This window comes from Hippocampus comes, unplaced genomic scaffold (assembly GCF_001891065.2).
Source record: "Hippocampus comes isolate QL1 unplaced genomic scaffold, H_comes_QL1_v1.1 scaffold125, whole genome shotgun sequence".
In the NCBI taxonomy this organism is placed as follows: Eukaryota; Metazoa; Chordata; class Actinopteri; order Syngnathiformes; family Syngnathidae; genus Hippocampus; species Hippocampus comes.
Window position 1 is genome coordinate 819047 of NW_017805453.1, and position 11647 is coordinate 830693.

At 43.1% G+C, this 11647-nt stretch overlaps 1 protein-coding gene across 1 annotated transcript in view; it reads left to right on the forward strand.

Annotated features, from left to right (window-relative positions):
- Positions 1–11647, forward strand: part of LOC109518499 (neprilysin) — a 45430-nt gene that overhangs the window by 3998 nt on the left and 29785 nt on the right. Inside the window, exons 2-4 of the mRNA XM_019874359.1 lie at positions 7478–7654; positions 9881–9916; positions 11397–11558. Of these exons, the coding sequence (XP_019729918.1) occupies positions 7478–7654; positions 9881–9916; positions 11397–11558 (375 nt within the window). The remainder of the gene's footprint in view (positions 1–7477; positions 7655–9880; positions 9917–11396; positions 11559–11647) is intronic.

The window sequence follows — 11647 nt, forward strand, 5'->3', positions numbered from 1 at the left end:
ATTCATTTTTTTTTCTTTTTTAAGATTTTAGTTATACGTTAACATATTAGCAACATTCCTGGCCTTCAGAGCCCTATTTTAGTGCAGAGCTAAACCCTAGCGCAAAGCACAGTCTAACTGTATGCATGGTTGGCATTTTCTTTCTGTTGGTATTGTCCTAGATTTTACACAGGCAGAATTGAGTGTAATGGGGCGTTTGCGCCGTTGTGGGATGGAGCCTTTTCCGGACAATCATGGCGACATCCCTCATTTGCGTTAAAATCAGGGGGGTCGGAGTGCAGTACGCTCCAGTACACCATGCATGATTTGCGCAAAACAGAAATCGTCTTGCCTGCCCACCAAAATCACTGATATGCATATTTTAAGGTATATAGTGTGGTGCCTTGAGGAACAGAGGCCTGCAAAAGGGTGGGGCAGACAGGGCAGGTGAAATTATTGATTTTTTTTTACTTCTCCATGCAACCTATTCCACCCCAGAGACACGATTAGTGACATACCACACCGTTCCAGTTAAAGTTCCATGAATTCAGAGTTTTGTTTCTAGATACGATTTTAAATGTAACTGCTGAAAAGGTGTAAATATAGAGAGCGATGTAGTCCTCAGTTATGGAGCTATCCAGGAAACAGTTTTTCATCCTTTTACGTTTTCTTGATTTTTTTGGCATGGCTGAAATGTGCCAAAACTGAAACACTTGAGAAGGGAGAACAAGAAGGCCTTCGTTTGCATTGGCGGTTATCCAACACAGTTAGCTAGCTGGCTAGCTAGTGAGCAATGCCTACATCCTGAAATAGCATCTTCCCGATCAGATGGTCACTTTATGGCACTTTGTTGTTTGTCCTGAGTGTGTGCACATCTTGTGAGAAAGGAGGAAGCACGAGGAGTGGAGAGAATCGCTTGATTTTTTTATTTTATGAACTTGGCATACAGTGCTACCTCTACTTACGAATGTCTCTTCATACAAAATTTTGAAGTTATGAAACGCCTCAACAGGAAAATATTGCCTCTTGTTCCGAAAGAAATTTCAAGATACAAAAGGTAAAAATACAGTATGGGCCACGACAGCTCCGAGTTTCCTGAACGCAACATACTTATAGCTGCTCTGCCATTGGGCATTACCAAGCATCTTCCTGGCATCCCACTGGCTAAGAGGGACTTCAACTGAATGTGTACATAGATAAATAGCGTCCTCGTCATTTGCTCCTCCGGCCATGAGGCGCTCCAATATCCATCCATCCATCCATTTTCCGATCCGCTTCATCCTCACAAGGGTCACTAGGGGTGCTGGAGCCTATCCCAGTAGTCTTCGGGCAGTAGGCGGGGGACACCGTGAACCGGTTGCCAGCCAATCGCAGGGCACACAGAGATGAACAACCATCCGCACTCACACTCACACCTACGGACAATTTAGAGTGTTCAATCAGCCTGCCATGCATTGATTTTGGAATGTGGGAGGAAACTGTAGTACCCGCAGAAAAGCCACGCGAACTCTGGGAGAACATGCAAACTCCACACAGGGAGGCCGGAGCCGTGATCAAATCCACGACCTCTGCACTGTGAGGTCAACGCAGTAACCACTGGACCACCGGGCCGCCCAGCGCTCCGGTAGTTTTACGTAAAAGTGAATCACCCAGAAAAGGTGTTCACCAGTCGGGCGTTTGCTCACTATGCTGATGTTTGCCTTGGACATTTTCGAAGGATTGTTAAAAGTCGACAAGAGTAAACGTCCTCGGATCGGTTCGTGACAAAACGTCAGGCAAAAACCACTTTTAGAGGGAACATGAACTAAAGAGGGCAAAAATGATGAGGACATTTTTATGCTTTAGAAAACATTCATGTCTGAATTTTGTGGGCGCTTGGAATGGATTAGGGTACTTACATGGAAAACAGGTCTCTACTTACAAAAATTTCGAGTTAAGAAATTTCTCCCAGAACCAATTAATTTCGTAAGTAGACGTACCACTGTAGTTGTTAGCAACTCTTCTGTGTTTTGTGTCAAACTTGGACACACAATTTACTTTACAGGGAATTAAAGCTTTCACCTCATCTGTAAATGGAAGGAGCCATTCGTTGGAGAGCTCTTCCAGCGAATTAAACCTGTGGTCCCCCTTTTGGTCACAAGCCGCATTCTTGGCCACATACCCACAACATTGCCTGTTTGTGGCATCCCGCCAGTAACTTGACTCAAGTAAAACCATCGCTTTTTTCTTGGGGTTTACCGTATACTGTATTTTCGACTGTGCTAATGCGACAAACATCACGTGACTAAACTTCCTGAAGTGTTCTCATTAGCGTTTGTTGGTTGATGTGATTCATATTAGTCACCAGCAGCAACCGGACACATGTCCCACAGAAGATTTCAAGTTAAAGTAGGGCACATTCCTGGGCTTATTAGAACACCTCAATTAAGTCTATGACATGTTGATGGCTCGCATGGATGTGGCCTGTAAAACTCTGACCATGTTTTGTGTGTGTGTGTGTGTGTGTGTGTGTGTGTGTGTGTGTGTAGGGACGTGTGGGTGTTTTTCAGGTGTCCTGATGAATAATGGCTTTCATTTTGAAGGGGTTGCTGAGGTCCCATGAGACACACGGAGTGATTATGTTTTGGATATTTTGGCAGAGACTGCCATAGAAAAGAGAGACGGGGGAGTATGGAAACTTTGGGGTCTCCTCAAATAAAACCATCAGCGTGATAAAAAAATACGTTGCCGTAAAGTTTGCTGTTCTGTTCTCTATGTCTTGTTATGCTTCCCTCCTCATTGATTGGTTGTTTTCCCCCTCCGTGCCTCGGTAACAGGATTAAAACTTTACCTGATCGTGGCTGAGCCCAAGACCAGCACGGCCATTTTCACACTCACTTTCTCCCCCCACTCTTTTGAATAGCCTGGAAAATTACGTTTGCCGCTAGTGTCTTGCTAGTGGTTTAAACCTTTAAACTGATCTACGTGGAAATTTAAATTGTACATGAGTACAATTATATTACTAGTGAAGGTTTTCTACTCAAGTAAAATTCATTTCCCTTACAGTTATGCATGAATACCAAGAGATCCCCGTGCCAAAGGAAAGAATGTAACACTAGATGCCAAGCTACAAGATTCACTCATGCATTCCATACATAGAAGTAATCATACACTTGCTGTTGAAAAAAACGTTTTTTTTGGTGTGTTAATTGATCACACCATTTGCAGACTGCACCCGTTGACTCACACACTTTGCTTTCTCGCCACAATTACAAATAAAATGCATATATACAGTCTATATGTATATATATAATTTTATTTTTTGAGGGCGGGGGGTGCGAAAGCTCATCTGCGAAAAGTCTTTCGAAATTAGAACTCTACCAGCGTCTCAGATGATTACATTGTGTTCCACTTTGAAGGTGCCAATGTATACAATTCCTATGTAAAAACACACTTGCAATCTTGGTGATGGCCATTGAGTGACATGCTCCGATTGGCTCACTAGACCCATACCCTACATGCCTCAGCTCAGTGTGAGGCAGTCGCCTTTAAACATGATTTAGTGCCTGTCAGCGTCCCACTTGGTTTGTACACCTCCATTCTTGTCTTTCTTTCTGCACATTCCCTCGCCTGGTCTTCTCTGTTTGTATAAACTTCATTGCATCTGCATTTCATTTCTTGGCACGCAATGAATCAGGATGGAGAGGTGGAACAATGCGCACTGAGGTCGACACACACACACACACACACACACACACACACACACACACACACACACACACACACACACACACACACACAATGCATTTCTCTGGTCATATACCACATGGTGAGACATCAGTAGGTAAATGAGGTAACAGTGTGTAATTATTCTTAATCCGTAAACAACAAAACCTTTTATTTCATTTTTGCGTTTCTCCAGGCACACACACACACACACACAGTTTCACTGCAGCAGCAGGAGGCCTGGCTGTCACTGTTATGTGTTTTGCCTCCTGACGAGAAAATCAAGTCAAAAGCATCGGACGGCCACATCCTCCACCTCGTCGGTGGGGCAGATTGCACCGGATGTTTGAATTCATTTACGTGTTTGTCTTTCTTTTATTCAACGCGAGCGCTGCCAAAAAAAGAACGACGGGCTTTGAGTGAAAAGCCTCCAGTCAGGTGTGCGCGGAGTGAATCGATGCATGCTCAAGTGGGAAATGAACCCCCGTGGCTTGATCTGGCGGGCGACCTCGGATCTGTGGGCTGTATCTGGGCTGTCCGAATTTGATCTGGCCCATCTGGCAATTTGTCACTCATCATTCATTAGCAAAATGGGCATCGGTGACGGACTATGGGATCGTCTGTCAGGACTGACAGAATGCCCACTTCTGGTTAAAACGACTGTGCTCATTTGACAAACGAACTCCAAAATATCCCATCACATGTAAACAGGTGATCATGGATCTTCATTCGTATTCATTTCAATAAGACAGACCAAAAATGATGAACCTGGCTAATAACTTCTCAACAATGTTGTTTGCTTGTTATCATTTAAAAGTAGTGATTTGGATTGACATTGACTGTAACATTGAAATGTTCACTCCAAAAGACGTTTCTTTTAATTTGCATTCAGAACATGCATCCATCCATTTTCTAATCTGTTTATCCTCACGAGTGTCGCGGGTGTGCTGGAGCCTATCCCAGCTGTCTTTGGGCACAATCATCCACGCTCACGATCACACCGAGGGACAATTTTGAGTGTTCAATTAACTCACCGTGAATGTTTTTGGAATGTGGGAGGAAACCGGAGTACCCGGAAAAAACCCACGCAGGCACGGGAAGAATATGCAAACTCCACACAGGAAGGCCGGGGCAGACGTTCTAACCAGTCGATCACCGCCACCGCTTTCAGAACATATGTAAATGTATTCTTTATATAAATATCATATCAATGATGACATAAATAGAAATAATAAATGAAGATATAAATAATATAAATGAATTGTGGCACAATATCAAGGGATTTAAGATTGAGGAAGCCATGTTGAAAATAGCAGAAAAGTCACAGCAACGGAATCAATGTTTTCTCCTGAGGTGTTGGGTGGCCAGGAGGTGGCCAAAGAGTGACCTGACCACCACGTAGTGTCGCCCCTGTCAGTAAGTATGGCAGTAACTTCATCTATCTTCTTGCGCAAAGTAGCTCATTGTGCAGAATCTCGAAACCTCCTATGTTCGGACCAACGTAGACCAAGAACCCACTTTAATATGTAATAATCAACATAATAGTATAGAATATAATTAAAAACCGAACTTTGATTCATTTGCCTGTCATAAACTGCATTTCCATTGAAGTTCCAAGTATTTAACTACATGGCTCTAAATAGATGTACCCATATTTGTCGACCTCAAGCCAAAGGTTTTTGGACCTGGTCGAAGTACAGGCCAGCTGGCAGTGTCTTTTTTTTTTTTTTTTTGAAAATCCTTGATAAATGGCCATGGGGTGGCCCACCAAAAGTTCCTGCCTTATTAATGGTCCATAATCTGCATGGCTAATGATGTTGGCTTTCCATTGATTGGTAGTGTCATCACAAGTACAAAGTATGATTTAAAATGCATTAGGTTAGGAATATAGTGTCCGTGCGCGCAAGTGTGTGTGTCAGTGTCTTTCTATGAATTAAAAGAAAGCCAGGAGGCATTTGTCCTCTGGTTGCGTGGTGCTCTCATCTCAGCCAACACATGGAAAGACCGACCATGTGCATGGGCTCCTCATGACACCGGTTTATAAAAGTATGTGAGAGAAAGAAAAACACCATGGCTTTGAGGCCTGAGTGTGTGTGTGTGTGTGTGTGTGTGTGTGTGTGTGTGTGTGTGTGTGTGTGTGAATGCAGCGTTTGCGTGAGTCCATGCTGGGGGATTACAGATTAATTGCCTTCAGAGACACTTTCTTTCTTGTTACATTAACTTTGCAAAGTTTTCACTTTCGCCCCAGAGAGGAAAACAAAGCTGTTTGGTGAGCGGCAGGCTCATATCATTGACAGAACTATCTGTTGTTTTCCCACCGCTTTCTTGGTTCTTTATGCCATCAGTGGCCAGGAAGTTGGACCGTGCCAACTTTTAAAGCTTTTTTTTTTCAAGGCCTGTTCCGAATTATACACACAGGCAAGTACTGTATACCCAAATGAGGAGAAAATGCTTGTTTGTCAAAATGACTAAGTCTATGTCTATCGAGCCATAGATATGTATCCAGCCAGCTAGCAAGCAAGCCAGCTCACAAGGCCAGAAGGAATCTACTAACATACAAACTGAGTTGTTAATTAAAATAGCATGGGCTGCATTATAAGACACAATCTACAATGCATCCCCTAGATGGAGCTGCGCTGAGGGAAATGCCAAGAGAACACTACCTTACACTACACCCTTATTTATATAGCGACGATCAGATGTCAGTAAAACATATTTAATAAAGCAGCGACATAGTTCACTTAACCAACAGCAAGTTATAACATTGACGCGTTAACGTTGAACTCTCTTGCCACTGCTGTATTTCCGTGTTCAACTGCGAAACCGATCGCCTTAAGTTTGAACTCTGTGTTGTAAGCTTGTCTCTAGCAAGTAGCCATTTTGGGGTTGACGTATTACCGTAATGACCATACACAAGGCGCATGGGATTTTAAGGCGTGTTGTGAGCATTTAAACAAATGGAAGGCTTTTAGGTGCGCCTTTTAGTGCGGAAAATACGGTATATCGATGGCACAAGCAGAAGCTAGCTCCTACTTTGGAATCTAACTAACTTGTGAATTAAAATGACATATTGTCAAATCAGCAGTTATTGAGCGTTCTGTTTAAGACAATAAATGAAAACGAAACGTGATCTATCGCTATTTATCGAGCTAGCTAGCTTTCTCCCGAACATGGGCAAATGCAAAGGTGGGAAAACCGTCAGATCGGCGAAAGGTCTGTCTGTCCGTCACTTTTTGCGTCAGTATTTCATGCTGACCCACGTGAGCCCAGTCCACACACACACACACACACACACACACACACACACACACACACACACACACACACACACACACACAGCGTGTTGATTGGTGAAATACTGTTTTATATTTTTTGTATTTGGCTGCGTGTCAGGTGTGAGGCACCTGTGCGTGACTTTGAAGAAGTCAGTCCGTTCTCGATGCCGGACAGCCTGGCGACGGGTTAAAATACTGACCGAAACTCGCTGACGGACTCACCTGACTGACGCTGCCCACCTCTGTGTAAATTCTATCTACTACCTATGGACGAACTAAATGAAAATAGCATCGCTTGTTGCTTGTTTTGATGTGCAATTGACGTATTTTCAACAAGGCTGCTAGTAGGGGGCTCTCCGACGCCCCCCGTGTCATCAGTCGCTGGGTAGGTCAGTGGGTTGGTTGGTTATTCAGTGGATGCGTGGTCGGGCACGAGTTTGGTCTGTCTGTCCGTCTATCCATCCATATGTCTGTCCGTTTGTCTAAGTCAGTTGATGGTGCATGTACATGTTTTTCAGGTGATTCCATACAATTGGCAGCACAAGGCGAAGTACTGACCATGACCGACAACAGCACACCCAAATCGGCCAAAAAACCCCGCTGGACCTCCCTAGAGGTCGCCCTGATTGCAGTTGTTTCCTTGCTCTTCATCATCGTTGTGGCCCTCGTCATCCTCTTTGCTACTCAGCAGACTGGTGAGTGCCCCCTCACCCCTCCACCTCCAAAACCCTCAAGTGGACTCACATGAGAAACCACCAGGAGTGGTGGGCTTTTTTTGAGAGCATTTCAGCAAACGATGTGTGCACGGACCTTAACTTTACACGATGCTTGAAGGAGCGTGCTTAAGAGCAGCCACACGTTCTGCTGAGCAGAGGCTGCTGTAAAACAACAGAACAAACGTTTTAGCACCGGTGCAGATTGCAGGAATTCCCAGTACAAAAGTCTCATTACATCCGACTTGACTTTAAATTACAATGTCTCCATGGCATTTCCTTACCAGAGCACACCAACAAAAACTGCCTCAGATTAGTGTCGCCCCATTTGTCACTTTTTTTAAGTGAGTTTCAAAACATACTGTACAATGAGGCATAGACTGTATTATGTACCATCAGATTTCATATCGATAACTGCTGACCAGATGTGAAATGTACACATGGTGAAATCAAAAGCAAATAACAGTGACACTCTAATGATTGACATCTATACTGTCCCAAGTTGACGTCAACAGTCACTAAAAAGGCAAGCAATAATGGGACCGCTGCATAAAGTGGCTGTACACGGACAATTCATGCCAACTGAGTTTACAGAATTCCTGATAATTTGTCAATCTTAGTGACAAGATGTTTAAATCATATTGTAACTCGCAGTTTTGGGATTATAACAAGCGTGACATTCAAAATGTACGAGTCATGCCGTTTTGCTGAGTTACAGCAAAACGGGATGGTTAAGGACTTAATCGGCTGCAGTAGAAACATCAATTAGCAAAAAAAAAAATATTCTTCACAAATAATACATCCATCCATTTTCCAATCCACTTATTCTCGGAAGGGTCGCGGGGCATGCTGGAGCCTATCCCAGCCGTCTTCGGACAGTAGGCGGGGGACACCCTGAACTGGTTGCCAGCCAACTGCAGCGCACACATAGACGAACAACCATTCACACTCACAGTCACATCTAGGAAGAGTGCTCCATTAACCTGCCATGCATGTTTCTGGAATGTGGGAGGAACCTGGAGTACCCGGAGAAAACCCACGCAGGCACGGGGAATACTTGCAAACTCCACACCGGAAGGCTCGGGGCGGAATTGAATCCTTCACCTCCGCACTGTGAGGTGGACATGCTAACCAGTCGACCACCCTGCCGCCACGAAAAACGCTTTATTTTTTTTTAAACAATACATTCCAAGAAAGTAAAATGGCACCAATTTTTGGTCATTTTAAGTTTAAAAAAACCCGCATACTCACGCACATACATACATGCAAAAAACAATCGTAATAATGAATAATTGAATAAAATTAAATGTTTTTTTTCCACAGTAATTATTTACAGGGAAATAAAATGGGACCATATTTTCTTAAAATAATAAATGCATAAAAAAATCCATATTAAATATGTTCACAAAAATATTACAATGACTTATTTTTTTTTGTAAATCATTACCAAAAAGTTTTTTTTTTAATGAAAATAAGAAATAAATACAAACTGAACAAATGCAAATGAAAATCCACAATAAAAGACAAAGAATACCTGTCACGTTGCGAGGTGGTGGACTCCAAAAAGCAGGCAGAAGGGAGGAGTAGGTTGTACTTGAAGAAGTGTATTGATAAAACACATTAAACTAAATCCAAAATAAAGTCCGAAGAACAAAACGAATCCAAAGTAGCAAACAATAACCGTGACTTAAGCAAAAAACTATCAATAACAGAAACATGACCAAAAACCATGACAAACATACACGACAGCAACAAAGAAACAAACATGACAGGACAAACAAACAAACAATGACCCGACACTGAGAGTCCTTTTATAGCAATAATTAGGTAACGACCAACAGGTGTGCAGCTGCAGGGAGAGCCCTACAGTGCCACCTGTTGGTCACAAACACAATCATGACAATACCTAAATTTGTATTTTTAAATCTGATTTACAGAGGTACCAAATGGTAGCAGTTTGTTATCAAAACGAGACCAGTTTTTGCCAAGTGTGTAAATGTTCAATTTCATGTATTTCTACGTATTTCAAAATGTGGATCCAAATCAGAATGCTTGCACACAAGCTGTCTTGGTGTGAGCGTGCACACGTTTCGAGGTCATGACAGTGTGTGGGATCACAGTTTGTGTGGCTCGCGAGGGGATGTCGATTCCCATTGTGACATGATGACAGCAAATATTCACTGTGATTTGTTCCCTGTTTCCCCGCAGTCGATATCTGCACTACAGCTGACTGCACTCGGTCGGGTAAGCGCTTCTTTTTCTGTCTCATTCCTCTGTACATCACAAATGATGGAGCACAAACGCAGAGCAGATGTCTTCTCATCCAGAATCAACAATTCGATCTTGACAGAAAACATGACATGCTGCTGCTTGATTGTGCAAACGTTTCTGCCTAATTCTGCGTTTATCGTCTTTAGCGTTCTGTGTTTAATGTTTAACGGATGCTCCCGTAGAGTCTCCCTTGCAAAATAAATCAATAAATCAATAAATACATCAATGAAATCCACATCCAAAGAATCCCACAACAAAAAGATGTTCGCCATATGTGTGTTTTTTATTCGTGTATTTGTCTCTGACAGGCAAAAAAAAAAAAGGGTGGTTTGTTTTCAAGGGGACTTGTGTATATGTACGTTACTCACTGTACCAGCGGAGCGTGAAACATTGTGTTTGTGTGCCAGGCGGTCAAGGGAAAGGCCGGTGGTCCACATCAGCGAGTCTTCTGCTCTGTCCCTCAAGACAAATAGCAGGCGGCGTGTTTGATGATGAGGAGGGTCGCTCCTTCCTCTTGTCTCCTTTGTGTCTTGCCCGCAAAAAGGCTCCTGCCAACATCCTGCTCGTTTTTATTTTGTAGTATAAACAGAGACAAAGAGGCAAAAGCTTTGACTGGTTCCAGACAAGAAAACAAATCAAGCGGATTTAGCCCACTGTGCGGTGTTTATTTAGCACTGGCTCTTCAAATCCATTCAAAGTGCCTCACGTCGATAGGTGAATGTTTACTTCTCCGTTCGGAGCACATTTTGGGATGATGCACATTCATCACGTTTAGAAAAGCCTTCATAATTGAAGCGGGAGTGGGGGGTGGGAGGGCGCCATAGACTCATTCGATTCATGATCATTTGGTGGAAGTCAAATTTGATGTGATTCAAGTCGCAACATGAAGTAGATTAAAAATCGGGAGTATTGAACTCAAATTCTCATGTTTTTGTTTGTTGTTTTTTTCTACCAAAAAATAAGAGCTGTAAAATGGTCGAATCATGTTGATTGTGCTATCTTAAGAAAAACTTGAGTGGTCTATGGAGGCTTGACACTTACGTCCAGTCGGAATAGATTTAAAAATTCTGCTGCTGCTGGTCTATGAATCACTGAATGGTTTGGGTTCTGAATACATGAAAGAAATGCTGATAGAATAGAAACCCAGTCGGGCTCTGATGTCTGCGGACACGGGTCAATTAGTGGAGCTCAGGTTTCAAAGCAAACATGATGAAGGGGCATTTAGCTGTTATGCTGCAGGCAAATTGAATAAGCTATGCTCACCCCCCCGGACACACACACACACCACTGATTAAAATCGTTTCAGCGTCTTCAGCTGTTTGTAAATTCTTTTCGTTGTTTTGTGACGCACATTGTGCTGCCAGCGGTGTTGAGCGGATGTCATTCCTAGCTGGGTTTTTTTTTGTTCATTTTCATGACTGACTGATTTACACATTTTCTCTTTGCCATACAGCGGCTCGCCTGATTGAGAACATGGACGCCAGTGTGGATCCTTGTGACAACTTCTACCAATACGCCTGCGGTGGGTGGCTCAAAAAGAACATTATCCCTGAGACCAGCTCGAGATACAGCACCTTTGGCATCCTGCAAGATGAACTGACGGTCGTTCTCAAAGGTCAGCGTCTCTTCACACACGCACACACACGCACACACACACACACACACATACACACACACACACACACACACACATACACATACACA